Raw genomic sequence first — 25,933 nt, 5'->3', positions numbered from 1 at the left:
AATAGACTAGAATTAATTACATAACTATCGTATTCAATTTTTTTGTAGCTGAATGAACTTGGTAAAAAAAATATAAAATATCACTAATAACTAGGCAGTTATAGGGCACTCTAAAAATTGAAATCATTTTCTTAAATAATAGGGGTGAACAACCGTGTAGAAACACAAGGTTAGATCCATGAGAATATTTTCAACGCATTTGAGTCTGCTGTGTTGCATATTCTAAGGACTAAATTTAATAAGTATTACGACGAAATTGAGTGTATCGAAATTTTTGTAACGTGAAATCAATTTACGTACCAGTTGAATGACTTAGTTGACCAATCTGCTAAGATTTATTTCACATCAAATGTTGGTGTATATCTCTTACGCAGTTTATTATTTGCCATGAGAAAAATTTCTTCTGGGAAATTTGGCCGACTATACATTCCAGAGAAAAAAAGATATAATCTTCTTAGCGTTTTATCCGACTTTACAATTATGGTACATATAAGTATAAAAAAAGACTGTCAGCAAAGCCAAGCCACAACAGTCGACAGAGTTAGAGCAATTAATTTTTTACACCGTGCAAAGCCGACAAAACAATTGAATAATCACAATGAAAGTTGAAAATTTACTAGTATCCAAGTGACAGCTGCGGGCTTGAAAGAAAGACGACGATGGAAGTAAGGATGGTTAAAAAATTGTGTTGTGCCAACGTCGAGTTTACGATTCCACTGTCTTACATATAAGTATTTATTGGTTTGATAATGCGAACAGTCTGAAAATTACGTGGTGATAATAATCACCATTTTTCATCTGAAATCTTATGGCGAAAAATAATTAAAGGTAACTCACGGGGAATGAAAAAATTCCTCACGGCTCGTTCGTCTAAGCGTCCTTCTCCACCACGTGTGTACCAAATTTAGGGTCAATATTTATAGCCTAACTATGTTGCTTTTAGTGATGTGTTGGATTACCAATCGACTTCATACGCAGTGCGATGAGGCCTGGAAGAGTAGTTATACGCGAATTCGAAAAATCTTCCTCAAGTGTTCAGATTACCTAAAATTATGGTCGAAATACTTTAGCATCTCAGTCCAAGACTGTACGCCGCGAAAATATTCAAGTGTTTCTGGGTCGTTCGGTGTTCCGAGTTATCGAAAGTAATCGTCGAAATCATGGTAGCCAACGTAAGATTCCACTATTCAGTCTAGGGAATTTCACCTGACACGCGGAAGTCTAGAAGTTCTATGAACTCTAGTGGAAATCTAGGGACCACTACAATCAAAGCGCCAAAAGCAGCCATGATTAACCGCCAATTTTAACCACACGTCGAATCTTTGTGCGCTGCCCGTTTATTCAATGACAGTTCCGCCGAAATATAATTTTTCTCACTGATTTCAGTATAAATATAGAATTCAATTAGCAATTTTTAATCGAAGGTAATTCTTTCGGTAATTTTGTCGAAAATATAAAAGTTATTTCAAGATTCTAACCGTTGACCAGAATGCGGCTGTGTTCGCAATTGCGTGCAATTGTTCAATCAATTCACCGATTCAGTAGACGTTTTTAGTACTTGTGATTTTGTTCTAATTGCACTTTATACCGCTTTAAGTTTAATATGGTTGCATTAGTGATTCAAAACTTTTAACGATTAGGTACTTTTTCCTATTTCATGTTTCAGTTTCGGCAATGACTCAGGAATCTTCAGTCAACGGATTTCATTGAAATTTTATTCGCCAAAGTCTATGCAAAAAAAAGTATCCTCTAATCAATTTCATATGCAGCGACAATCACTGATAGAATCTATAAATAATATACAAAAACTATTTAGTGAATAGGTAAAATGACAAAAATTAAAGAGATAACTATATAAGTACTGTACATGCTTCCAAGAATAGTTTTATTCGTTTCAACCGATACGATTAGAGAAGTCATTTCAACATAGGACGTGTGGCAAGTTCCGGTTAACGTAAGTTTCCCAAATATACAGTATTTACAAAAATAAATTGAAACAAACTCTGCAGTTTCTTCGATATGTTTAGTCATATCAGATTATTCACGCTACCGCACATATTTACACTATCAATTATCAATTATCTTTACAGTGGTTCTGAACCAGTGAATCGATTCTCAACTTATATCTAAAACGCGAATCAGCATGACGATTAATTCTGGTTTTGCCGTCAAAATAAGTTACGATAATTCTTTTCTTCGTATCCGTATCCAGAGAATTTTAATTGAAACAGGCACTGGTCCATTGCTCCATACAGGTAACAGTTGTCGAAAGATATGCTATACACCGGACTTGAGCAGCGATGCTGATACATCTAAAGAAACATATCACATTTCACTAAAAATATCCCTACACTATTGTACAACGTCGAGAGATATGTATCATCATTTGTTGTACAATTACCTGTATGTATTTGAATTTTCTTTGATCCCAGAGCACAGCTTCTCCGTTAAACTGTGTCCCAGAAACCATGGTGTAGCGGTAATCCGTTGATAGGCAATAAACTGTAGCATCAGTTGGATCTGCCCAGGCTCCTACACAGGTTCCTGATCTGTGAGAATAAGGAATAAGATTGAAATTTCGAGTTGCGAATTGGCGAATACAAAGTCTATCACAAAAGATTATTACTCAGTAAAATAAAAAGTACCTGATATCCCATTTTCTGATACACGTGTCATAACCACAGGTGAGCAATGTCTGAGGATCATTCCAAATAATGTCCAAAATACCAGCTCCTTTTCTCCACCGTTGTCTAAATACGTTAACTTCCCCCCCGCTAAAAGAAACAGAGATAACGATAGCAAGAAAGAAAGTCAAAAGTCAGACAAGTGACAATGTTTGTGATATTTTGAAACTTCGTCAAATAATCACCATTCTACGTCAAATATGTGTAGAGGTGCTACGTTGTTATTACCAGCTGAACCAGCACAGAATGTATGACCCGTTGGATCTGCTGCTATCGACCAAATTCTATCCAATAAATTAATAGCTGCCAACGGTGAACTGTTGTCGTTGATCCTAGTTGGCCAAATCTGAACAAGTAGAGCGATGAGAGATATAATATTTCAGTTGCAGCTTGCTGTCTGTCTTCTTAATCAAATACTTTGGTACATGGTGAATACTTGAAATTGCACAAATGAATAAACCTTAACAGTTCGGTCTCTTGAACCAGTGATAATCACATCCGAGGTCAAGTCTACCGCATCTACGTCAGAGGCATGAGTATTTTGCGCGTTGAATATTTCTTTGTTCGTAATTCCATCCCAGCAACGTATGCTGCCGTCTCTGTAGAATACCATTTTTTATTACAAACTAACAGTTTGTTGCACACTGGTGAATGCAGGTTGACATTATAAGAAAAATGTTTGTACCTGAATCCGGCGAGCACTATCCAGTCCCTCACAACAAATCGACAGACGTCTGAATTGTGCGTATCAATCTTGAATATCGGATCAACCGGATTAAACCGTGCGTAACGTCTGAAACCGAAAATCTGAGTACCGGCACCCCACCACAGAGTGTTTGCAGTGAGTTGAAGCCATGGCATCAACTTAGCCTTTTGAGTGAGATAAGTACGCTTGGCGTATCTTCCATCTTTCCAATTTTGCGATACGTGCCATTTGTTTCGCAGAGGAAGTAAGGTGTAGCATCTGAAAAATTTACAAAATTCTGTAGAGCGATATTACGAGGATGAAAACGTGTCTCAAAGATGAAAGGATTAGCGTGAGTGGATATCGATTTGATTTTGTTTAGCAGTGGAATGATCGAGTGACATAACATAACCTAACTTACCTTTCGCGGAATCTTTTCGAGGACTGGTTGGTCACCAGTGCCCGTTTACTCTTTTTAATCCAACACACGTCGCTCCTGAGAATATCGTGGAACCGTGTGCACACTTCACTGAGGCGCACCAGGTCGAAGGCATGGCAAAAATCAAATATTATGATCAAAACGTCAGACGGCAATTCGTCCAGATGCAAGACATCTGTCATTTTATTACCCACCACGTGATTTCCTCCTTTTCACCGTTTCCGTTGGCAGTTAGTCGGTGGGGGGATCCCCGGATCTCAATAGATTGTCCAAAAGTAACTGTCGGGTCTTTGTTTCCGTGTACTTATCTCTCTTATTGAATTAAATGTGTTACTTGAATGTGATTGGGATTCAAAATAGCGAAATTACCCTTCGATTCAGTTACACTTCAGGGGTTTCGTATTTAATTACAAAATTAATTGTTTATTGTATTTTCTCACTCCATAATAATCATTTTCTTTTTCGATGAAAGATGAAAAAATGAAAAAAATTAAAATTACAACAACAAAATTATCAAACTTTGCCTGAGATTTTGAAAAATCTAAAGATACAAACTGCGGTGGTAATGGTATTACAATTCATAGAACTATATTAAGGCAAAAAATATGAACTGTTATTAGCAACTCAATTGAGTAAAGTTAAAAAAAAAAAATTAATTGTGTGTGTAACTTAGCTATCTATCTTGTAAATTATAATAAATACAGTCTATTGCAGGGCTATCTACATTAAACCGACTCACCGTCAGACCTCACTACCTTCGATATAATTTGCTTTGGGTATTTCGTTGTAGTGTGTAAGAAAACTTCTTGGGACTTTGAATTTGAAAATTTAATTTCAGATTCGAATTCAACTATTTGAAATAGCTTCAAATGTCTAAATGTGTGTCACAAAGCACATGTACTTTAGAACATCGAACAGCTTTCAGAAAGAAATTGACAATATTTTTATCGGCAATTTTTTACAGTTACTTTTATTTGCCGCCCTCACTGATCCTCTCCTTAAACTGTGATACATACAACATTCTGACTGGGTAATTTTTTTTTTACCCAGAATGCAATATTTTTGGTAGTTGTTAATGGATCCAAGGAATCAACATAAAAGAACTTGAAAAATAAAAATGGTCTAGCTTTCGAAAGAAAAATGATGTTGTTCTGAAAATGAAGTTACGAAACACTTTGTATTGAATAGTTCGTTCAATTTTCCAAAATTTGTACATTTGGTTTCTTGTCGCATGACGATTAGTTTCCGAAATATAACGGTCAAAAAATGGACAACTTTTGACTCAATACGCTTCGAAAATGTTGAGCGTGGAAAATTGAAAAAATAAAAAATTTTCTGACACGATACAGCAAAATACCGAAAGAAACTAATTGAAGGTTGTACGGTCTGAGAGTTGGTGGGATTAGCTCGGACAACCCTGTTATATAATTCATCGATCAAAACCATTAATTTCATTTACATTATGTTTATCGTTTTATTGACAAATTGTTATTTCTTTTTCATCTAGATTCGAGTCTTCGGCATCGTTTGGACATTTGTATTCAATGCCTTCTCGGTTACCTGTAGAAAAAAATAATTCATTGAAGCATAACGATTGTCCGTACAAAACAAACGACTAAATAAATATTTACCTTTTTTGGGCATTGCATCTTTCAGGTACAGCAAGTGTAGCATTAAATATGCAGACGCCGAAACTAACGCTCCTAATGAGTATAATTGAAGGGTTCGAGATCCGCCAATTCGTTTGTACAAAATCCCACCGACTAGACTTCCCACTGCGAATCCTGTGAAGTGGTGGCGTAAATTGCGAGTTAAAGACTGAACAAGTTTTCAAAGATTCGTCCTTCGCAGAGTAGGTAAAATGAACTATCCCACCTAAGCCGTCGTCCATTCCAGCAACTATGCCTTGAACTGTTGCAGAGGTTCCCGGGGGCGATACGACGCTTGCATAAGCGACTATAGTCGTGTAGCAGAGAGCGTAAGTCGGGCCCTGCATGAAAAACTCGATTGGAAGTATCCACCAAGGAGTCGGTGCCAGGGAGATGAGACCCAGTCGAAGCGAGTAGCAGCAGAAACAGAATACAAAACTGTACCCGAACCCGATTTTCTTCAATATTGCACCTGCAGCGTATAACGGTGTTGTGTTACAAGGAAAACACGACAAGATAAAAGTGAAGTTGAGAACTTATAAACAAACGGTGCAAAATCTCACCAGACAGGGAAAAGAAGATAACTTCTCCTCCCAAAGTTTCAGCAGCTACAATCAAACCCTCGATCAGTTTTATCTGTCCCATGTCACCCGTTGTCTCTGCTAGATCCTCGACATACCTGTTTAACGTCACTGTAGACATTAGTATCACTTAGTATTTAGGAATGTACATTTTACAAAGAGTGACGAAAATTTCAGCAATCAAGATGTAATATAAATTACACAATAAGATACAATAATGATACGGATAGATCTGGTCTTCAAAATGCGATGGCTAGAATTAAAAGTTAAATATTCAAGACTTTCGTACTGACCAGAATAAAAAGTATATGACAAAACTGTCGAGAATTCCAGCCAGAGTTGCAAAGCACAAAAATATCGCAATTGGCTTATGACGCAATAGCTTCCATACGTCATTTAAGATGTTCTCCGATTTGGACATGATTGGTAGCTGCAATAAAAGACAATGCAAATCATTTTACACGATTACAAAGGTTTTGTTTGGTTAGCGTTGTTACAACGTTGATGCGATGTATCAACTCTGATAAAGTTGATTGTGACAAGTCAAGAGATGACTGTTATGCAATACATCTCGACACACTTTGTACCCTCGTACATTGGCAATAATTGTTGTACATATAAATCTCGTGATTTTCCTAATTGTAAGAGTATTGCCTCAATTGCATTAGCATTATACATTGATTGGAAACTGATTATCCATGGAAAAAGAAGGTGGTCCAAATTTTTCGAGACTTCCTTTCGAATCAAGTGATTAAAAGTCTATTTCTGTAACAAGGAGCTGAAATTCGGTCTGTTAGTTAGATAATTTAGTTATTCGCCACAAAACTCACCTCCAACTTGACACAGCAAGCAAGGTCCAAGCAGGTGAAAATAAAAATGAGGATAAAGGCGGGTGTGTAAACTTTGGTCTGACCCTGAGACCACGCATCCACGGCAAATCCAGCGAGAAACGCTGCGACACCAAATCCAATCGTTCCCCATACCCTTTGCCTTCCATATCCCATCTGTCCGTCATCCCCTATAAAAAAAAGAAAAGAAACGCGTGCATAAGGAAACGTGAGATCCGTATTTCAACGTTAGGTATAATAATTATTCCCGCGTTTTGTCAAATCTAAATACTGGAAGAAAGAAACACTGTAGGTACACTGGTGTTTGTCACATGATATGTGCAGTTGCTGCAGCTCTACGACTTGAATGTTTTACTAACGTTACGAACATCACGCTTAGTTTGATTAATATATCATTGCAATCATCGAACAAACATGTGCAATAGCTGCGAGTTCGTGCGTAATATAAAATCATAAAAGAAGAAGAAAAAAAAACTTGCCGAGAACGTCAAAGCAGATTGCATCGCTGACGCAGTTGGAGATGTTGAAGCCGATATTCCCGAGGGACATGAGAAGCACGAATCCCCAAAACGTTGCCGAGGTGTAAAGACAGCTTGACAACTCGAGATTCTCCTCCAGTCGTTCGCAAGTTACGTTACAAATGTCGCGATCGAAATTTTCGATCGTAGTGCAATCAATTTTCGTTTCGTTCTGACGTTCGGAACTAATATAATCAACATTGACCCGTTTACTTGCCAAACAGGTTGAACTTCGGGATAAATTCCCTCTGTGATCGCCGGCGAAGTAGATCGGCTGAGTGAAACTGAAACTGTCTGAACAAGTCCAGTTGCAGTTGATAATTCGTCCGGAAAAACAGGTCTCTGGTATTTCGATTTCCTGGAATATACCAAAACTTGGTCCGATGAGTATGCAGGTACTTAAAAGTCGGGATTATAGGACGAGATTTAATCGTAAGTGTAATGGTATTCGCTTGTCGTAAACCTGGAAATTGCATGCGTCCATTGTCGAACAGGAAACTCCCCGGAAAGCATGATCTTCGGGTAAAATGGGCCCCGGTAGGCTAGGGAGGAAATGTAGAAACATGAAAGCCAAGCTGGTCGCTGCAAGCAGAGCGATGAAGAGTACCTTCCGGCAAGAGCGGAAGTAGTCAACGAGCAGACCAAACATCGGCTTTGCTATCATAAACAAAATCGGCAGAATAGCAGTTATGCTGCCCATCACTACCGGCGATACACCTAACTGTTTTCCGTAAACCGGTAGAAACGGTAAGATCGGTCCCATCGCTGAAACAGAACACCAGAGGATTTTAAAAATGGCTATCGATCACGATCACATACTTATCCGATTTTACGTACCGGCCATGAAGAAGAAGAAGTGCGCCTTCACCGGCAGCTGACTGTAATTCAACTTAAACCTGGCCATTTTCCTGTAATATATTCCCATAATGACATTAAATTGGTAATGAAATTAAATGTCACTATGCCGAAATGATAATCTTTAATTTCATCTCAACCTACGCCTGATGCTTTATACTTTCATTTATTTGTTTTCATCTATTTTCAACACAACATTGAATCTAAGTTTCGGTTTATTCCTTATAATTAGTAATTTTTATTGATTTTTTATAAAAGTGAGTGACGAAATAAGTATATCAGTAATAACGATAGTTTAATTTCACGTCTCTTGTATAAAATTTGTGGTGTCCATTTCACGCGGTTTCGATTGACTTTTTAGCATTTCATCGAGTAAAAGTGACGGTGTGTGTATTCTGGAGATTATCAAGTAAAAAATGATGTAGAATTATATTTCCTCTTTTTTCTCAGGGTAGCTATTCAACCTCGGTCTACCCTAATGCCTGACCGTTCTCCAATCACTTACAATACAGCAGAAAAAAGTTAGGCACAATTGGTATCAACTTGCCTCAAGTGATGCTCGTTGCGTCTAGTGATGTTAAGAAGAACGAGAGTATGCATGACTTACACAAGTAACAAGAACGAGATTTCCTTACCTTTCAGTACTCAACTGAGACCCGAATTACAAGGTTTGTTAAAAATTTTGTCTACGGATGGTACTTATGTGACTTCAGGTAGCAGCGAGAAAGTTTACTTCACCCTATTGAGTACAGTTCGACTGAAAAAACTTACATGCAGCGTCTCGAAGATGTAGATTATTGGCGCGAATTTGAAGTCAAGTGCACACAGCATATTAAAATCTGGCCTTCAGTGGCTCGGTTGTCTGTCTTCAATTTTTAAAATTATCGCAAAACGTGTTCATTGCCTCACTGCACGGGATGTAATTTTCCGAGTAGGGGAATCGCATTGTTACTGATAACTTGAAAAATTTCACATCATAATATCCACTGTGCGTGTGTTCTTTCGTCTTAATACACATGCGCGCAATCGAATTATCGTGATAAGATAATACGTACGGGGCAATGGCCATCGACCTTCAGATCATTGTTAAATGTTAAATAATATTTATACTAGGTGCAAATGGACATCTTAATGAAACTGAAGCTAGCAGCCATAATTTGCAGGCAAATGTTTTAATGTTCATTCGAATAAAATAATGAAGTCCAAAAATACAAATTTTGTGAAGTACCTTGAATCCCCGTTACTTTTATAGACTTATGAGGATAAAACTCAAGTGAATTTTTCTAATTCCAAAAAGTTTAACATGTTCGCCTGCTAACTTTACCTGCTAGCTTCAGCTTCGTCGCATCCTATCCATACGCAAAGTTACTGTTAGAAAGACTCGCCACTGAGTAAATTGCGTATAAAAATTGTAATATGCAAATCCTCGATCTCGATGGAAAACAAGATCAAATAGAGAACCACGGTTATAACCACAGCAAAAATATTCAGCCAAAAATTTTCCAAAACTTTCACCCAAGCAGTGAAAACTTTGCTGAACAATGACGGCTACGAGTAAAAGTCAAACTCACCGTCAATTTTCTGATTCCCGATTCCCCGTAGCTGTAGAGCAGTCGAGATCCTGCAGGGAGTGACTGGCTTGACGGTGACACTGGATGGAGTTCAATTCTGGCGCCACGAAACGCATTCTAATAAGGCACAATTGTGATCCAATACACTGCAGGGCACGCGCAGAGCAATTTCGAGCTTTCAAGCGCTTTAAATTCCCGTTTAATATTGGGAGAAGGTTTATCTCATCGCTATGTCACCACCATCACGTGCATCCGTAAAACAATCGTGTTCCCAGCGGTTTGCACCAATGTTTACACAAGACCCTGAGTTACAAGTGTTCGCTCTACGCCTAAACAGAGGCTACGACGGTCACACTGCGACAAATGTCAGCCACACGCGGCAGATTCGTTCGAACACCGAAAACACGTACCGAGGATTACCGAAGAGCTCCGAACTCTCACGAAGTTCCAATTGCGTGTGTGAGATTCTCGAGATGCCGAGAGATTTTTAATCAGAATTATTATTCCGAGTGGGAGTAGCGTCGGAATAGATTCTTCGCAGCTTTGACGACTGCAACGCACTGGGTTAGGTAGCGTGCTCTTCAAGAGCTATAAAGTTTTTATCACCGAGTTTTCCCCGATCTTTGAAAATTGACTAGAGATGTACAATTGTAATCCACGTTTAACTCCAACCTGATATCGTGACAAATGCTCTTTTATCTAGACATTTGTGCAAATGAACCGTGTATTTATGAGCGCAGATTAACCGGAGCTACTGTGATATGCTGTAAATGATACGGCTCGCTCAACTACTTACTACTACTGCTATTACTGCTGCTACTACTACTAACTACTACTACCGGATATCGCATATACCTAAGTGTGTGTCGAATCGGTGATGTATTCAACTCAGGTGTGAACTACATACGCGAGATGTACGATTGGACAACACGGTTTTGAACTTTGAAAGCACTGTCGTCGAGCTTACAATTAGAGAGATCCTTATAACGAGTGATGACTGTGCGGCAATTGCACGTATTACACGCTTACAACTTGTACCGTTATTCTGTACTATGTCATTTATTTATAGATAGATATATAACCATGTACGTAGTATGTATTACCTAAACACCATCATAATTGTAGGATGTTAAATAATACGACTCTATTGCACAAAGAACTGTGTAATTTATTTCTGTACTTTGTTTGTACGATTTTGAATTGAACCGGATTATTTGCTCACGAAAATACTGTTTACGAATTCAGCTGTATTTATCAAGCAGGATCTTACAGTGTTGAATAGTTTTCACAGAAAATAATGAATATATCTGTTACGAGATATACAACTTAATTATCACCGCACTAGCTTATGGAATATACATACATATAATATGTTCGGTACACAATGCCGTTAGGAACTTAAAACTTATTTGCCGAACGTGTGAATCGGATAAAAATTGAAAAAAACAAAAACAAATCGTAAAGTTTCGGAATACCAATGAGAGTTACAAGGATAAATACGTTTTAATTATTGTTATCGTTATCGAGAATGGAATAGTTCATTGCGGGGTGCAGCATTAAATTAATCGAATGATGTGCGGGCAAGGGCAAAATTCCTTCATCCATGCCCCTCGACGGAATAATTATAACGGTTATCTATGTACGAACCTAATTAACGCGTGCTTGAATCAGAAAGAAACTGCATTGGCGTCAACATCGTTGCAAAAAATTCACCCAGTCGAGACTTAATTAAGCACAAAAGAACAAAACGCCGTATGGAATACATGGAATCTAGCGTGCGTAATCGTCTCCTTCCAACGAATCGCTTCTCAACTAAACTATGCCTCCACATTCTCCCATCGCAAGCTGAACAATAATCTCTATCCGAAGTAACAAAACATAAGCAATTCTACTTCATCGACATATGACTAATAATATGCCTTTATAATTTTTCTACCGGAATGCGGAGATAAGAAAGTAAATATAAAAAGTAATCGATTTAACAAGTCCAAGTGAATGACGATCAGAGCGTACGAAACTAAAAAGATCAGGTAGAGTTATACAGAGAGTGAGAGGTATTTTATTAAAAATCTCTGCCAATGGGCGACGAATTTGACGTCCAGGCCGCATTGCGTTCAAGTTCAGCCAGAATTCTTTCGCCCAATCGAGTCTGAGAACTGTACACACATAAGCTTGTATCTGCCTGGGGGTCTAGTCTGTTGGCTCATCGGTTGGTTAGTCGTTCGGTCAGCCTCTGCGAGTGGAGATTGCGGTAGGACGTATCGCGGTTTGTTTTGCAATTTAATCGGCGATTATTCAGTCAATTTTCATCAGTCAAACGGTCTTTCTATGGCAACGCATCGCTCGTTTTACCCGGAAGGAATTAGCGATCACCCTCGTGATTAGGGCCGGCTTAATTATCCGACTGAATGGCGCCAAAGAAATTTTCTCGAATAAAATGTTAACGCGTTAATTGGTGGCATACGTAAGTACGTATAATAGGGACATGCAAATTTTCACAACCGCGTTGAACTCACACGTGACACTATATATCATTGCATGCGCGGTGATTATAACCGTTGACTAATCAGTTTTACGTGCCTACACTGGCCGCCTTTCGCAGCGCACGTTCAAAGAATTATACCCACAACAATAAAATCACGGAGCTAACTCGGACCGGCGGTAAAAGTGGTTTTTCTGTGATATAAGTTTACTCGGTGTTATTGTTCGTTCTGATAATAACAGTTCACGCTTATCTATAATTCCTAAGTTGTCGGGGGTCAATCTGCGAAGAAGACGAGAGGAGGATATAAAATTATATTGAATTGTACCATTCTTATTTCATGATGAAAGGGCTGAGCTCGCTACTACTGCAGGCTTTCTTCGCTCTTCTGGCTCTGCTTTTGAACCACGGTTCCGTCAACGCCGACGACAAATGTAAGCTGGAATTCGAAAGATTAAAGAATATATCACGACTAGAGGTGTAAATTAAATGAATGGGAGTAAATATCCTATTTTTTAATATTACCGAAGTGTGTCTGCAGCCAGGCGGTAATTCGGACGGCGTAAACACAGGGGCGTTTCAATACAAGTACATAGGAACGCGGCCGACCTTTGGATATCACTGATTCAACGTCGCAAATGACTAACAATAAGTGACCGACAGAATGTAGTGGCTGTATTTATAGCTCAGGGTTTTTCCTGTAGCCGTTACAGATTCATTGAAAAACTGCGTTCTCAGATTTGCAGAATACCTGATCAACAGGTCCCGAGGAAAAAGTATACCGGAAAAGATCGTAAATAATATTACGTCAATTTAAAAAACGCACGATTGAAAGCCCGAATTACAACTGTCACTAGTACCGCGCATGTTTGCATAGGTACATGTAGAAACCTGGCTATAAATACGCCAGTAAACTTCTGACTTTTGCTAGAATCTTGTATGGCAAATGGCAAGGTTGACTGGTGTGATCATAATTACAAGTGTGTACAGTTATGCGTATAATAAACGTAAAGGTACAGTTGAACGTACATGTCTGTGTAATGCGTCGACATAATCGGCATGTGCAAATAATCTGTACGCATATATGTATTTATGCAAGATACATATGTGCCATGAAAGGATGCGCTCGACACGCATAGTAAACACAGTTAACCGGCTGTCCTTAGACTGACGAATTTACAGCGCATTCTTGCGAAACTGGCAGTGCCGGTTTGCACGTTTAATAATTTTTCGGAATCGTTCTTGCTGGGCAGTGTAAGGTCTTCTCTTATCTGGGCATGTTGTTTTTTTTTTCTTTTTTTATTTTTCATGCCATCAACAGGAAATTAATCCTTTCCTCGACATCCGTATGCAGCAGCGTCCTTTTCCTAAATCTGAACGCGCGAACGATGAATTAATAAATAAATTAGTAAGTGATAGAAGATGCGTGAATACGGCGAGCGTGTTTATCTCGGTGTTTCTTATCGATAATTATGTAGAGCTTCCAGCTATAACGTTGCATTGCACTGACATCATTTGCATATATTTTGTTACATCCGGTAGTATGCCTATATGGAAGAAACGAAACATGGAAGAGAAAGATTGAACATTTTTTCAGCCTGTAATTAACAATACACCGAATATCCTTGCACGCCGGAAGTTTTATCGCTACTTTTAATTCAGTCCGACGCGGTTCAATGACAATTTCACGTTCGCGAATATCGCGGTTTCCGTTTCTCGTATGTATGTAATTTAAAAACTCTTCGCAGTGTTTTTTATTATACGACTGACCCCAATTTTGAATGGATTGCGGTTGCGAGATATTGAGAAGTCTGATTTCACGTTGTTAAATATCTTTCATATTACTCCCATGCAGAGATGCAGGCAAATTATGATAATCGAATCTTTCATTCGCTGTGCAGAACTAATTACACAGGTCTGCTAACAAAAAATTACACGTTTATTTAATACTATTTCTTATAAATATTCACTCGCTGAAACCGGGAAAAATACTCAAAACATCGCATCACGTCAAGTTTTTTCCTGAACTCGTGTTTGTAGTTTCATTTAGAGTGAAACTCCCGTTTAACTTGAAATCTGGTATCGTGTATTTGATTCTAAAAACCCTGTGAAAAAGATTTTTTACTTCAATTTAATATGTATTGAAGTCAGACTCAAGAATAAATACAAACAGAAGATGAAAAGCGAAACTGTGTTCGGAGAAGTGACAAAGACAAGAAGAAAAGGTTTCATAGAAAAAAAGCATGAACGAGGAATTTTGAGTACATTTCACGACGAAATCGTTTGTTTAATTTTATAAGAAATATTGTTTAGTCCTCTATAATGAAATGATGGTTTTTTCATCATTGTTATGCTTTTTTTTTTATGCAAATACATTGTATTTTGCAAAAATACTGTACGTGATGGAGGGAAATGGAAGTCATTTTTGAATTCCGTACACTTGAACATGATATTTACCAAAAACATCCCATGCAGCTGAGATAAAATATTTTCTTCAGACCTGTGTTACCTTCAAAGAGTTGGATAATTTATTGAAATAATTATATGCCAAATGATCCCATATGTTTTTTTTTTTTTTTTTCATTATTTTCTACATAATTTTCAGTAAGATTATGCATGGTGTCAGGGAAGCACACCGACAATAGGATAAAGAAAAACTGTCCGATGTTAGATAAGCCTGAGAGTGGAGTAAAATGTGTCATAACAAACGATAGGCAAGTGAATATTGATTCATATCTTTAAATATGGAATAAATTAGCGACTGTTCCGGTTCGTCGAATTAGTATAAAAAAACTAATCATTATCGAATACTGTAGATTCGATTGTCTTAGAAAAGTTGGTGAAGAGCTCAGTGATCTAACAGTCTTGGGACCCGAAGATTTAGCCGCAGCTGCATCGTCGAGAGAATTTAATATTCTAGTCACAAACGAGTTAAAGTTCTTCCCCGAAGGTAAGGAATCGTTCGTCGCAACACATATTCATTTTTACATAATACCTTATTGAAGCGTGAACATGCAAATTGTTATTTATCTATTAAAAGTTATTATAACTTTGTAGAAAAGTACCAGTATCAAATTATCGCACTGTTCCGTACCACTTCGGGCATTCAAGATCTGAGAGATGTTAGGGGAAAGAAATTTTGCCATCCTGGTTATGAATCCGCCATTGACTGGACACCAGTACTAGCTACCGTTAGTTATACAAGGGCATTATATTTCTTTGCAAAAATTCGTAGATCGAGGATGAATCTTCCCAGGTGATAACGAATGTAGAATTAATTTTTTTTTCATTTTTCATTTCCGTAGTACTTTGAGAATACTATTATTGAAAAAGAATGCGATCCGAACAAGACGTTAATCGAGAATCGCGTCGCAGCAGCATCAAAGTTTTTCGGAGCTGCCTGCATGCCTGGTCCTTGGACAACGGATACGAACCTGGACAGTAAATTAAGTTAGTGAAATCCATATTTGTAAGGTCAAGTTTTACAGGTGCAATTAACACTGAAATTAAACTTGTGCGCAATATATTTGATACTTATTTTTTATGCGAATACAGAATCACGGTACAGAAACCTTTGTGCTATTTGCGACAATCCTGCGGGATGTTATTCGGATGATAAATATCATGGGCGAATAGGAGCGGTCATGTGCCTGGCCGATGGCATTGGTGACGTTGCTTGGGTTCGAATAGCCGATGCACAGGAATATTTTCGAGTAATATTTACAGTTTTCCATTCCTCAGAGTATTCACAGTTAATTTTTAATTTCCGCTTGTGACAATTGGTGTAATTTTTTAGACACAAGGTATAAACAAAGGCGACTACAGGTACTTATGCTATGATGGAACAACACGGTCAATGCAAACCGAGGAACCATGTCCGTGGATAGCAAAACCTTGGCCAGTTGTCGTGACAAACAGGTAACGACACGTATTCTGAGACTATTTCCAAACTTCTTGATTCAAATTCACCAATATTCTTTGTTACTGGTTTTAGTAATCAAAATGAGAAGGTCTTCAACCTCATGATGACCCTAGATACCCAGAACGTACCATGGCATGGAGCTTTGGTAAGACTTTTAGAAAACTATCACTTGGCACAGATAAATCGCGACGATTCTGGAACGCCAGGCGATTATTTGAGGAGAGGTAAGCGAGTTGTATTGATTATTTGTTGATCCCTGTGTAGGTTCGTAGCTATTATGAAGATCTAATTTTATTTACTTTGTAAAAGTGCCTGGATTTCTGAGCGCCAATACCCATACTCCTTGTAAGCCATCTCGAACAATCCAATGGTGTGTCTCGTCAAACGTTGAACAGAGAAAGTGTATGTGGCTTCGTCAAGCTCTTTCAGTTTATGGCGATGAACCAAACTTATCTTGCATCGCACGTACAAGTAGGATGGCGTGCATGGAAGCTGTAACACAGCAAGAAGCCGAATTGTTCGTTATAAGACCGGACGAAGAACTAGTAGCTAAACAGTGAGGAGAACTTGATTCGCACATAATATAATAGTAATCGACATGATCATTCTTAATTTCACCTTTTTTTCTCCAGGAAAGGGTTGAAGCGTGTCGTTCATGTATTTACAAACAAGATAGAAGATGTGAACAAAGTAGCGGCAGTGGTCAGAAGAGATTCAAAAATTAACAATCTGGAGCAGCTCCGAGGATTGAAGGCCTGTTTCACTGGGTACCAAACCATCGGTGAATATCACGAATATTTTCAATAGAGGCAGACTGTTTAACCTGAAACGAAGTGATCGTGATGAAAAATTAGAAAAAACATAAAGTGTCTTACATTTTAACAGGATGGAACGCATTCGTATCAATAATGAGAAATATGTCTGGAAGCAACTGGGATCCGTTAGACATAAAAGCCGTGTCAAATTTTTTCAAAGAAAGTTGTGTTCCGGGATTGAAAGAAAACTCCTTCAAAATTCATACATTTCCTTCGAATTTATATTCTCTATGCAAAGAAGGTAATTCAGACAGTCTATTACGATAAATCATGAAAACCATCATCAACATAAATCAGAATATCGTCTGAATTGAACTTATTCAACCAGTTACTTATTTGCTAGCAATCTCACCTCAAAATTTTGCACGCTTGAACAGGCGCGGAATACAAAGATGAAACAAGCGCTTTCAGGTGCCTCGTTAATGGAGGCGGGGATGTTGCATTTATCAGTCCAGATACTGTGAAGAAGAACACTGGTAAGATTTCGTGGATATCAGTCAAACGGAATTAGAAATATGGAAATTATATATTGACTTTGACGTTAACTATTCTTCCCAAACGTTTAGGAAATCAAAATCAACAGACTTGGGCTCATGGTTTGAAAGGTAGCGATTTCAAACCAATTTGCTTCAAAGAATCAGACCCAGATTCGTGTTTTCTCACTTGGACTACGCTTGGTTCAGTGAGTAGATGCTTATAATAAACATACAGAGCATTCCTTTCATAGCCACATGCCTTATAACGATTAATTTCAGGTAATGGTTAATCAAAACATATCGTCGATAAGATTTGAAGAAATATACTCCACGTTACTTGAGATGGATCAATTATTTGGAAAAACATACAATGGACAGACTCCGGCTTTCTTGTTGTATGGAAGTTACGATGGAAATCACAGCATCATTTTTCCTGTGAGTAACTCAAATATCCATTTGAATTATATAACACCCTCGCACATACAATCCAGGGGCCTGTCGAGTCCTTCAATTTTTTCTGAGAACACTTGATTCTTTTCCCATCCATAATAAAGCCAGCCAAGTTCGCAGTAGGCCCATAGAAAATGTTGACTTCTGAAGGAAACGGCTGGCTTGCCATCAGAATTCAGAGCGATAGCGCCGATGTTCGATTGGCACATGCTGTCTTGGAATTCGTCAAGTTCCATATTCAATGCTTCGTCAATTATTTCACCGGCATTTAATCTCTTGATAAACATTCGTGCTGGTGCGTAAGCATATATTGTCTGGTCGTGACCTGATATCGATACGCAGCCTGTTTGATCCGCAAATATTCCACAGCCAGGCACTGTCGCAGCTGGACTCATGTAGCCATTCAGTTTCCCTTGATTACCTGCTGTTGAAGTACCGGCAGCCAATCTTCCTTTTCTATCGTATGCCACCGCTCCTACTCCTCCTACCTTGTTGAATAAAGAATACTGCAACTTACAATTAACTGAGATCAAGTTATGTAGGAATACTTTAGCATTTAAGGCATTGATGAGATCCTAAGTCTATCAATAAAAGTATTTACATACCTCCAATAGAGTTGGTTCAAAAATGTTGACTAAATTTGGTTGGGTTTCGCATTTTTCTTCGATCATTTGACCGTAGTAGGGACTACACTGTGGAAAGCGTTTCAACACGAGGGTCTCATACTTAGGATTCTTATCTCCTGCAAGATTTGCTTCGATGTTTGTGGTTGAGTCAATTTGTGGTTCTTCTTCCTCTTCATTCTCCCAGTTAAGAGACGGAGACGGTGTTGGAGTGGGAATAAGCGAGCCTGGCGACAGAATTGACATCCGTGATTCCACAGCAAAGCTTTGCGCTCCTTTTTCTGCCAGTAAAATGTGATCCGTATTGTGCATAACTAATCGTGCCAAGCTTATGGGATGTTCTATGTCTCGAACAGCACCCACAGATCCAAATTGAAAACCACTGTCCGTTATGCCTGCATCCATAACAACGTCACCAGTGTAATCTAAAGAACCACCGAAGGCACAATTGAAGTACTTCTGACTTTCCATGTGGCAAATAGCTTCCTCCACTGCATCAAGCACATGTGAACCTCTTATCAAATTCGTGTACGCCTTGATCGCTGCTGTTTTCACATCCTCCAGCATGGCGATTCGGTTCTTTTTTGGAATTCTACCAGCTCCACCATGAACAATGATGACAGGGTCTTTTCTTGGTGGTATTACCAATCCATCGAAAGCACCTTGCTCTGTTTTTACTTTAGCTTTGATTTTGTTAACCCATGTACAAAAGTCACACATAGTTAATTTGCCTTTTTTTAATCGAATTCAGATAACAATTTTCAGGTTTAATTTTGAATAATTTTTTTTTGTTTTATACTCTCAAATGAATGTCATTGAATTTAGATTGAAGAAAAGGATCTCGAAAAGTCTGTAGCTTGCATCTCATTTCAGCCATGTCATTAAAGATGTTTAAAGCTGATTTCAAATGTTTATCATTTTACCATCCACATAGTTACGTTTTTCTTTTTTTCTGTTTTATACAGAAGCAAACACAACACCTGCAAAGTGACATCAGTCATGTCCATCTTGATAGAAGTTATGTACAAATAATAGAAGACTTGATAACGAATCCACCACAAAGTAGCGCCAGAAAATTGCATTTCGACCTTTTGCAATTGTGTCTAATGTGTATTGTACTTAGCATTATAAACCGTGTAATGAATCAATAATTTATATTAAATTTCAAACGGCAACGACAGCTTAAGAATTGAATAAAATATTCCATGCGCTGTAATTGTATTAATAAATTCTGTTTACGAAAATATCGGTTATTTTTTTTTTTTTATCATAAACGTGATTTTATTTTACAGCTATTCTTAACTAATATCTACAGCTTTTGTATTAAGAACTGTGCTTAATGGACGGAGTGATATTCGGAGCTCTTAGTAGAACTCGCAGGTATAACAGTGATTAGTATTTTTGTTTTACATTAGTGTTTTACACAGGCCCGACATGGGGAATTCAACAATTCATAAAAGAACATTAATCAGATTTTAAATAGATATATGCGAACTGCAAAGATTGATATTGGACCCATATCATTGGAACACGGTTTATCGGACATAGCGTGCATAAATCGATGTTATGACCACTTTTTATAGTACATAACTTTTACTTAAGAATATGTTCGGTACATAATTGTCGCAATTCCTACGATTCCCGAGACATGATATTTCATTATCATTGCACTAATTACAATAAATTAAATAATAAAAATCAAAGATTCATTCTAAAGTTTAGCCGATATCCAGTCTTACAATTCGTTAGGTATAAAGATTGTCATATACGTATGTATATATTCTAAACTATATTTGAGTAATTATCCATCACATTCGTTGCAGACGGCAACGACGCGTGATTCGAACATGATTTTCTGCACTCAACTCCTAACGATTTTACGTACCTGATATTCGCGAATAATTTGAAATCGATCTATCGACTAAATCGATTCAATAAATAAAAGATTAGAAGAGGCGGTTTTTGTTGAAAACATACCTATCGTACAGTACCTGGAGTTAAAATTTGACTAGCAACTACAAAATATCTACATATCTTGAAAACGTTTCGAGCTCCTGGTCGGATTCATTTCTTTGACTGTAGCAGAAATCCTTCTTCAACTTATGAATCTCAATCCGACCATTATCCGTTCCAAGAGCCTAAAATTCAGGATATTCGAAATTAATTTAGCCATATTATTAAAGTCAATTAAATATAATTTCCACATATATATAAAACAACTTCCGAAACTATTGACAGAGTATAAATTACAACTTACCAAATATTGGTTGATCAAATCGTGATCAGTTTTGCATGGGGATAATTGCATACTTGTTACGTATCCCCATTTCTTTGTTGAAATGGTATACATAGGATATATATCACTGTTGCTCAGGTTCCATATGTGGATTCTAAAATTGAGGAAATGGACGATTTGCAATATGAAAAAAAGGTTCTGGTCTCTGAATAAATGTAGATACATAATCAACTCACTTGGAGGCACTGTCTAAAACGAAAATTGTAAACGGCTTGGATTTTGACCACTGTACAGATTTAACTGGGTTTTTACATTCATCGTCAATTAATTGCAAAAGAGCTCGCTCAATCTTCAGCGAATGAAGTCGTATAGTGCCATCGTCACAGCCCACCTAATGGAATTGAAAATTGATATTTAAGTAACATAATTGAAAAATGACATTACGTTTTCAATTATTTGCAAATATCCTTAAGATATACCAACGAGCGTTAAAGTAAGTATGAGTTTTAATAAAATTATGAGGTTTAAATAATCTAGGTGCACGAACGAAAATCATGTGAATTTTTACCAGAAAGTACGATCGTTTGAAAGGACATCCTTCAATACATCGAGTACCACCACAGAATTCTGTAATTCAGCACATGTAAAAAATGAGTATGTTGAAACTGCTCTAAATTGATAATATTAGATTATTGCGTAACTGACCAATTTCATTCCCTCGGTAAATGTTGGGTGCAACTTTGTTGCCAATACACGTTGCATGCAAGATGCTATTGGTATTAGTAGCCAGAAATAGATTGTTAGTATCAACGCTATCAACATGCATATCAAAATAGCCGGTGTAAATCTTTTCCCTGAAATATATCGAGATACGAAATTAGGTATTCAGCGATAAAGAATCCAGTTTTGTTTATTTATTTAGGGTCTAGCTATTGAAGGAAATTTTAGTAATAAATGGGGAACCAGTCTTTCACTTACAGTTTATCCCTTCTAGTGTTTATTGCAATCTGTTGGGTTTTCTGAAGTCTAATGTCGCCCCAGTGAGCCAATCCTAAATCATCCGTGCGAATTCCCATGGTGTATAATACACTCCAAACAATTAACTCTCCTTCTTCGTCTAAAGTGCAAATCTGAAAGTTACATCACACGTACTGTTACCAAAGTGAACAGTTTTTTCAACGTGAGGATAGTTAAACTTACCTGAATCGGTGCAAGTCTGTTGTTGCTTGCATTTGATGTGTCTTTTTCAATGTAAGATACAACACGAATAGCGACAATTTCGGAACTGTGATAATTATCACTGACACTGTCGGCTGAAACAAGCAGTCAAAATTATGGGGAAATGCGCATTACACAGAATATGCAAAATGTGCGAATTAAAATGAATTACGAGAATTCTCTGCTTTACCTGTAGTGTAAGTTGGTGATCGCAACACCCAGTCCACCTCATTTACCTTATCAGTTACTTTTTGATGCCACATCGCATCTTCTCTAAGATCCCACAGATTTATTGACCTGTTGAACAATCAAACATTGAAATGAAAAGTCATTAGCGCATTTTTAGGACTGAACTTTCCACATCTGGTACAACTAATCGGTACTTTAATAAAACTGAATTTACATACCCGTCTTCTAGGCCTGCAAATACGACGTTGTAATTCGTCGAGTGAAAACAGCAAGCTGTTATAGAACAAGATGAGTAAAAGAGTTTCACTGGCCTCGATGGTTCTGAGGTACTCCAAACACATCCGATGCAACAGTCGGTTAGATAATCTTCCTTGTTCGAAGTTTCAATTCCCTGTTATAATTTTGTCAACTTAAGAACCTGACATTATTTTGATTGACAGGATAAAAAAAAATTCAATGGCTTGTATAAAATATGTTTGTTTTTACCTCACTGTTCAGAACGTGTATTGACAGTAACATCTTATTCAAAGTCTCTGAGTAATGTAGGAGCGATACTGTTCTATCAACTAGAAAAGATACCGAATCAACGGCAAGCTTAATGAAGCCTTCGCTGAAGGGTAACTCGTGCGAATTAGACCGAAGTACGTTTCCTCCAACTTTTTTTTCTTCTAACAACGAGAGCACGACTTTTCCTGCTTTACTCAAAAACTCATTCAGCTGTAGGATATCGTAAGTCGGTACAATTGGTGTGTTCGTTTCATCACAGTCTGTATCTTCGCCAACACCGATTTGTTCCTGAAAAAGATACATTTCACCATTACTGTATTGAATAGTATCATTAGCAGAGTTGAACGATTAATAAAACTGAACAAAACTTTACCAATTTAAACAATTTCACGTCTTCACTGTTGTTCAAATTTCTTCTACACGTTATAGGATGTTGGGTCCATTTATTTATAAATTCGATACTCTCGGTTTGCGTTTCTGTTTCGGGATTATCTTCGTTGGTTTGTACAGAGATCTGCAGAAGTGTTTAAATGCACCATAGTATTGGTTTTTACTAAGCTAAATTTTACAGAGAATACGTTTCAATCATTGGTGAAAATTTCGTAGACTTAATTATTCAATTTTCATACCTGTTGAGTATTTAATCGTCCATAATTCAGTATAAAATCTTCATAAGCTATAGGCGTGTATTCAATGAGAGACCATTCGACATTGTCCAATTTGATCATGTTCAACAATTCTTCTCCTCTTTTTGATTTTGACAGCAATTTCTAGATTTAAACAAAATTAGATTTGTTAGTCAATTTGTAGATTTTTTAAGATTATATCGTAATAATATATATTCTCACCTTTTGCACTTTCTCGTCTTTTGGTTTTTGAAAATCGATGAAAGATATTTGTGATACGGGTGGAGATTTAGCAAAATCTCCAGATCTCCCATCCTCAAAACCTTCGTCCGTCGACGATGGCGGTAATGACTTATTTTCGGGTGTCTTCTCTTGCCTGACCGAACGAATATTCATATTATTTAGCGAAAGTAATAATAAATAATAAAGCTTTTTGATTATATTATACGTAAGACCATTTCTTAACCGAGAATCGATAATATTTAAACCGTTTGTGCTAAAAATGATAATTAAAAATTGCAGTGTGTACATTATACGATTTTTTATACTCTCTCTACTAAAATAAAGCAACCGTTCACAGTTTTTCGTGAGTAGCTTTATTACTTTTGATAATTAATTTTAACTATAGCGAACCTATATGATTTGTTTATGGGCTGTCTTAATTCTGGCAATGGTGGTGCCTTCGACTGATTCATTGACATAGATTCTATGCGTGCAGCTCGTTTTCTAGCCTCTGTGAGTTCATAGTGACCAGAATCTAGCATATGCTCCTCTTCGCTCCGTCGTCCATCTGCACTGTTTATTGTTTTTATCTGTAAGTAAGGAAATCTTCAGTAATTTTATGTCTGCACAGAAAAAAATTTATATCATCGGAAGTAATTCACGATCTATTGAAATTACCTGCTCTTCTCTTTGCATTTCAATTGGTTCAGGTTCAGGACTCTCTGAAATTTCCTGTTCCTCGCTAACGTTTGACACTTCGCTATCAGTACACTCTTGAAAGTCCGATTCGTAATCCTATGAATAGAAAAATGTTACAAAAAACTAGACCAAGTTACGAATAACCAGTTGAAGAATTTTAAATTACTTCAAAATCATCTTCGTATTCATAATCATCAGTATTGTCGTTTGTCGCGGTACGATTTTGCTCTCCGTGGGATTTTACCAAGTTATTGTCTTTCTTTGACAGACTATCATTTGCTGCTTTATCAGTCTTCATAGCCTGGTGTAACATCTTTATTTCGCTAGGACTAAGAGTTCTGGATTTTTTGCGTTCTCTTGACGTTCGTCTAGGCTTCTTCTCAGCTGATTTATAAGGACTCTCCGATTTTCCTTCTCTCTGCTTATCGCGAGTAGACACCGAACTGGTTTTCGATGCAATAACTTGACTAGACGTTCTAGTTGTAGCAGCGTTAGAGCTTCTAATCGTTTTTGGCAAATATATCGAACTTGATCCTCTTTTCTCCGAGTAACTTTTGCTCGCCATCTCTTTTGATTTATTCCGTTCCGCTGGCGGAACATTCTTCAGCCTTTTCTCTACTTCTATTTTCTGCCTATCTAATTTTGCTCCCGAGGTTGTGGTCCTCCTCGTCAACTGGGCTCCGGTTCTCGGAGAGCTGGCAGCAGTATTGGATATAGATGTTGATCCAGGACCATTTTGCCTGATTGATTTGGTTTGAGAACCAACAGGCTTATCCATGGAACTAATCCTGCTAGATGCCAGCTTGTTAAAAGAGTTCTGTGGGGTTTTTTGTATCTTCGAATCTCTGAGTTTCGTAAGTTTTGAGTCTTTCGAGTTGGGCGACGCCAAGACATCGGAAGATGCATCGCCTGCTTGTCTGTTCTTTGTTTTTAATACGGTACTCGACCCGGCAGTTTTCTTTATTGCGCCCTAGTCAATGAAAAAAAAAAAACAAATAATACAAACCACAATACTTTAACCGCTGGCTAAGCATCGTTATTGTTATTATTATTACTATTATTGTTATAATCACAGTGTTACAGATATAAGTATATAGAGCAATGAGAATCCGTTTAATATATTACATCAGTTTATTTGTATTATACGTGCAAATCCAACTGTGAGAATTGCTTAGAAAAATGATTGAGAGTTGTTAAAATACTTTAACATTCTTATCCCCATAATTTTCTCAATATAGGTATATTTTCACCATGAATGTTCATTGGAATAAAATATTCAAATTGGAAGAGAGGTTATTCGGTAAAATATTGTCACAGCAATTCATAGTGTGGTATATGTTTTTCAAACAATTAGCAACGTGTTTGTTATAGATCGAAAATATATATTTATGTCTACTCACCTTGCTTGACATTATGTGGTAAGTGGTTAATTGATTTGTTTTGACAGTCGTGAGGTCGCCATGATGTAAATTGTAAACTGCCGTGCATCTACGGTCTCATATCACTGCAATACATATTCTGCTCCCTCGGTAGCTTAGGGATTTCTTTTACCGATCTATAGGGGTAGAAAGGTCAGAACTACCCCACTGAGCTTACACGCCTTTTTTTGCAACCCTTTTTCCGTTGACACACTACAGA

At 37.5% G+C, this 25,933-nt stretch overlaps 6 protein-coding genes across 19 annotated transcripts in view; 1 reads left to right on the top strand and 5 right to left on the bottom strand.

The window, feature by feature from the left end:
• Positions 1–2,173, bottom strand: part of LOC124220962 (uncharacterized) — a 12,835-nt gene extending 10,662 nt beyond the window's left edge. For 2 of the 3 annotated variants that reach the window (XR_011177458.1, XM_069137168.1), the window contains exon 1: positions 301–2,173. The gene's annotated coding sequence lies outside the window, so the exon portion shown is untranslated. The remainder of the gene's footprint in view (positions 1–300) is intronic. The other variant, XM_069137169.1, reaches the window with a different exon arrangement.
• On the bottom strand, positions 2,169–3,990 carry LOC124222345 (F-box/WD repeat-containing protein 4). Its single transcript, XM_046633165.1, has 7 exons — positions 3,791–3,990; positions 3,370–3,648; positions 3,145–3,283; positions 2,870–3,030; positions 2,646–2,774; positions 2,402–2,549; positions 2,169–2,312 (listed from the first exon to the last, which is right to left on the bottom strand). The coding sequence occupies exons 1-7, from the start codon at positions 3,988–3,990 to the stop codon at positions 2,169–2,171; spliced, it is 1,200 nt and encodes a 399-aa protein (XP_046489121.1).
• LOC124220967 (major facilitator superfamily domain-containing protein 6) lies at positions 3,617–13,190 on the bottom strand. Of its 3 annotated transcripts, XM_046630468.2 has the most exons (13): positions 12,838–13,190; positions 12,641–12,751; positions 8,242–8,312; positions 7,868–8,169; positions 7,366–7,762; positions 6,869–7,056; positions 6,332–6,468; positions 6,021–6,136; positions 5,684–5,929; positions 5,440–5,592; positions 4,003–5,368; positions 3,791–3,898; positions 3,617–3,648 (listed from the first exon to the last, which is right to left on the bottom strand). In XM_046630468.2, exons 3-11 carry the CDS (start codon positions 8,306–8,308, stop codon positions 5,283–5,285), a joined length of 1,692 nt encoding a protein of 563 aa, XP_046486424.1. In that variant the 5' UTR covers positions 8,309–8,312; positions 12,641–12,751; positions 12,838–13,190; the 3' UTR covers positions 3,617–3,648; positions 3,791–3,898; positions 4,003–5,282. The 3 variants fall into 3 exon arrangements, with proteins under 3 accessions (XP_046486424.1, XP_046486423.1, XP_046486422.1); XM_046630467.2 differs by lacking the exons at positions 12,641–12,751; positions 12,838–13,190 and adding an exon at positions 9,831–10,943; XM_046630466.2 differs by lacking the exons at positions 12,641–12,751; positions 12,838–13,190 and adding an exon at positions 9,031–9,314.
• Tsf3 (Transferrin 3) lies at positions 12,035–19,749 on the top strand. 6 transcript variants are annotated; one of them, XM_069137171.1, is made up of 17 exons: positions 12,037–12,298; positions 12,663–12,746; positions 12,843–13,325; positions 14,918–15,026; positions 15,129–15,262; positions 15,370–15,503; positions 15,618–15,762; positions 15,868–16,025; positions 16,109–16,230; positions 16,307–16,458; positions 16,544–16,790; positions 16,867–17,015; positions 17,120–17,290; positions 17,427–17,525; positions 17,616–17,731; positions 17,805–17,960; positions 19,564–19,749. In XM_069137171.1, the coding sequence occupies exons 3-17, from the start codon at positions 13,259–13,261 to the stop codon at positions 19,747–19,749; spliced, it is 2,145 nt and encodes a 714-aa protein (XP_068993272.1). In that variant the 5' UTR covers positions 12,037–12,298; positions 12,663–12,746; positions 12,843–13,258. The 6 variants fall into 6 exon arrangements, 5 of the variants coding, with proteins under 5 accessions (XP_068993272.1, XP_068993273.1, XP_068993274.1 ...); XM_069137172.1 differs by having other exon boundaries at positions 12,037–12,746; positions 12,843–13,292; XM_069137174.1 differs by lacking the exons at positions 12,037–12,298; positions 12,843–13,325 and adding an exon at positions 12,399–12,491.
• Positions 15,819–19,507, bottom strand: LOC138191151 (isoaspartyl peptidase/L-asparaginase). Of its 4 annotated transcripts, none has more exons than XM_069137178.1 (4): positions 18,581–19,507; positions 17,402–18,487; positions 16,853–17,057; positions 15,819–16,726 (listed from the first exon to the last, which is right to left on the bottom strand). In XM_069137178.1, exons 1-2 carry the CDS (start codon positions 19,316–19,318, stop codon positions 17,987–17,989), a joined length of 1,239 nt encoding a protein of 412 aa, XP_068993279.1. In that variant the 5' UTR covers positions 19,319–19,507; the 3' UTR covers positions 15,819–16,726; positions 16,853–17,057; positions 17,402–17,986. The 4 variants fall into 4 exon arrangements, with proteins under 4 accessions (XP_068993279.1, XP_068993281.1, XP_068993282.1 ...); XM_069137180.1 differs by having other exon boundaries at positions 17,402–18,481; XM_069137181.1 differs by having other exon boundaries at positions 17,402–18,463.
• LOC124220963 (cytoplasmic dynein 2 intermediate chain 1) lies at positions 19,571–25,933 on the bottom strand. Of its 2 annotated transcripts, XM_046630456.2 has the most exons (17): positions 25,696–25,931; positions 24,462–25,265; positions 24,275–24,391; positions 24,008–24,186; positions 23,597–23,750; positions 23,378–23,518; positions 23,122–23,262; positions 22,728–23,036; positions 22,460–22,632; positions 22,243–22,349; positions 22,035–22,147; positions 21,813–21,964; positions 21,540–21,688; positions 21,403–21,461; positions 21,071–21,225; positions 20,856–20,988; positions 19,571–20,736 (listed from the first exon to the last, which is right to left on the bottom strand). In XM_046630456.2, exons 1-17 carry the CDS (start codon positions 25,705–25,707, stop codon positions 20,614–20,616), a joined length of 3,021 nt encoding a protein of 1,006 aa, XP_046486412.1. In that variant the 5' UTR covers positions 25,708–25,931; the 3' UTR covers positions 19,571–20,613. The 2 variants fall into 2 exon arrangements, with proteins under 2 accessions (XP_046486412.1, XP_068993271.1); XM_069137170.1 differs by lacking the exons at positions 19,571–20,736; positions 20,856–20,988; positions 21,540–21,688 and having other exon boundaries at positions 21,087–21,225; positions 25,696–25,933.

Source organism: Neodiprion pinetum, chromosome 6, assembly GCF_021155775.2.
Source record: "Neodiprion pinetum isolate iyNeoPine1 chromosome 6, iyNeoPine1.2, whole genome shotgun sequence".
In the NCBI taxonomy this organism is placed as follows: Eukaryota; Metazoa; Arthropoda; class Insecta; order Hymenoptera; family Diprionidae; genus Neodiprion; species Neodiprion pinetum.
This window is presented reverse-complemented; position numbering and strand designations above follow the sequence as displayed.

Excerpts from the sequence above, each read along its gene's own strand:
- LOC124220967 (XM_046630466.2), bottom strand. Across the intron at positions 7,057-7,365 it reads AATCTGCTTTGACGTTCTCG|GGGATGACGGACAGATGGGA; the intron begins GCAAGTTTTTTT and ends TTTTTTTTATAG. Across the intron at positions 6,137-6,331 it reads GTCATATACTTTTTATTCTG|GTATGTCGAGGATCTAGCAG; the intron begins GTCAGTACGAAA and ends GACGTTAAACAG.
- LOC138191151 (XM_069137178.1), bottom strand. The coding sequence starts at position 19,318 with ATGTGTGACTTTTGTACATGGGTTAACAAAATCAAAGCTAAAGTAAAA. Across the intron at positions 18,488-18,580 it reads TTGAACCAACTCTATTGGAG|TTGCAGTATTCTTTATTCAA; the intron begins GTATGTAAATAC and ends GTTAATTGTAAG.
- LOC124222345 (XM_046633165.1), bottom strand. The coding sequence starts at position 3,990 with ATGACAGATGTCTTGCATCTGGACGAATTGCCGTCTGACGTTTTGATC. Across the intron at positions 2,550-2,645 it reads ATCAGAAAATGGGATATCAG|ATCAGGAACCTGTGTAGGAG; the intron begins GTACTTTTTATT and ends TTATTCTCACAG. Across the intron at positions 2,313-2,401 it reads GAAAATTCAAATACATACAG|ATGTATCAGCATCGCTGCTC; the intron begins GTAATTGTACAA and ends ATGTTTCTTTAG.
- Tsf3 (XM_046630463.2), top strand. The coding sequence starts at position 12,653 with ATGATGAAAGGGCTGAGCTCGCTACTACTGCAGGCTTTCTTCGCTCTT. Across the intron at positions 16,231-16,306 it reads CCAGTTGTCGTGACAAACAG|TAATCAAAATGAGAAGGTCT; the intron begins GTAACGACACGT and ends TACTGGTTTTAG. Across the intron at positions 17,291-17,426 it reads ATATTCTCTATGCAAAGAAG|GCGCGGAATACAAAGATGAA; the intron begins GTAATTCAGACA and ends ACGCTTGAACAG.
- LOC124220963 (XM_046630456.2), bottom strand. Across the intron at positions 23,751-24,007 it reads CCCATAAACAAATCATATAG|GCAAGAGAAGACACCCGAAA; the intron begins GTTCGCTATAGT and ends TCGTTCGGTCAG. Across the intron at positions 21,689-21,812 it reads AACACTAGAAGGGATAAACT|GGAAAAGATTTACACCGGCT; the intron begins GTAAGTGAAAGA and ends GATATATTTCAG.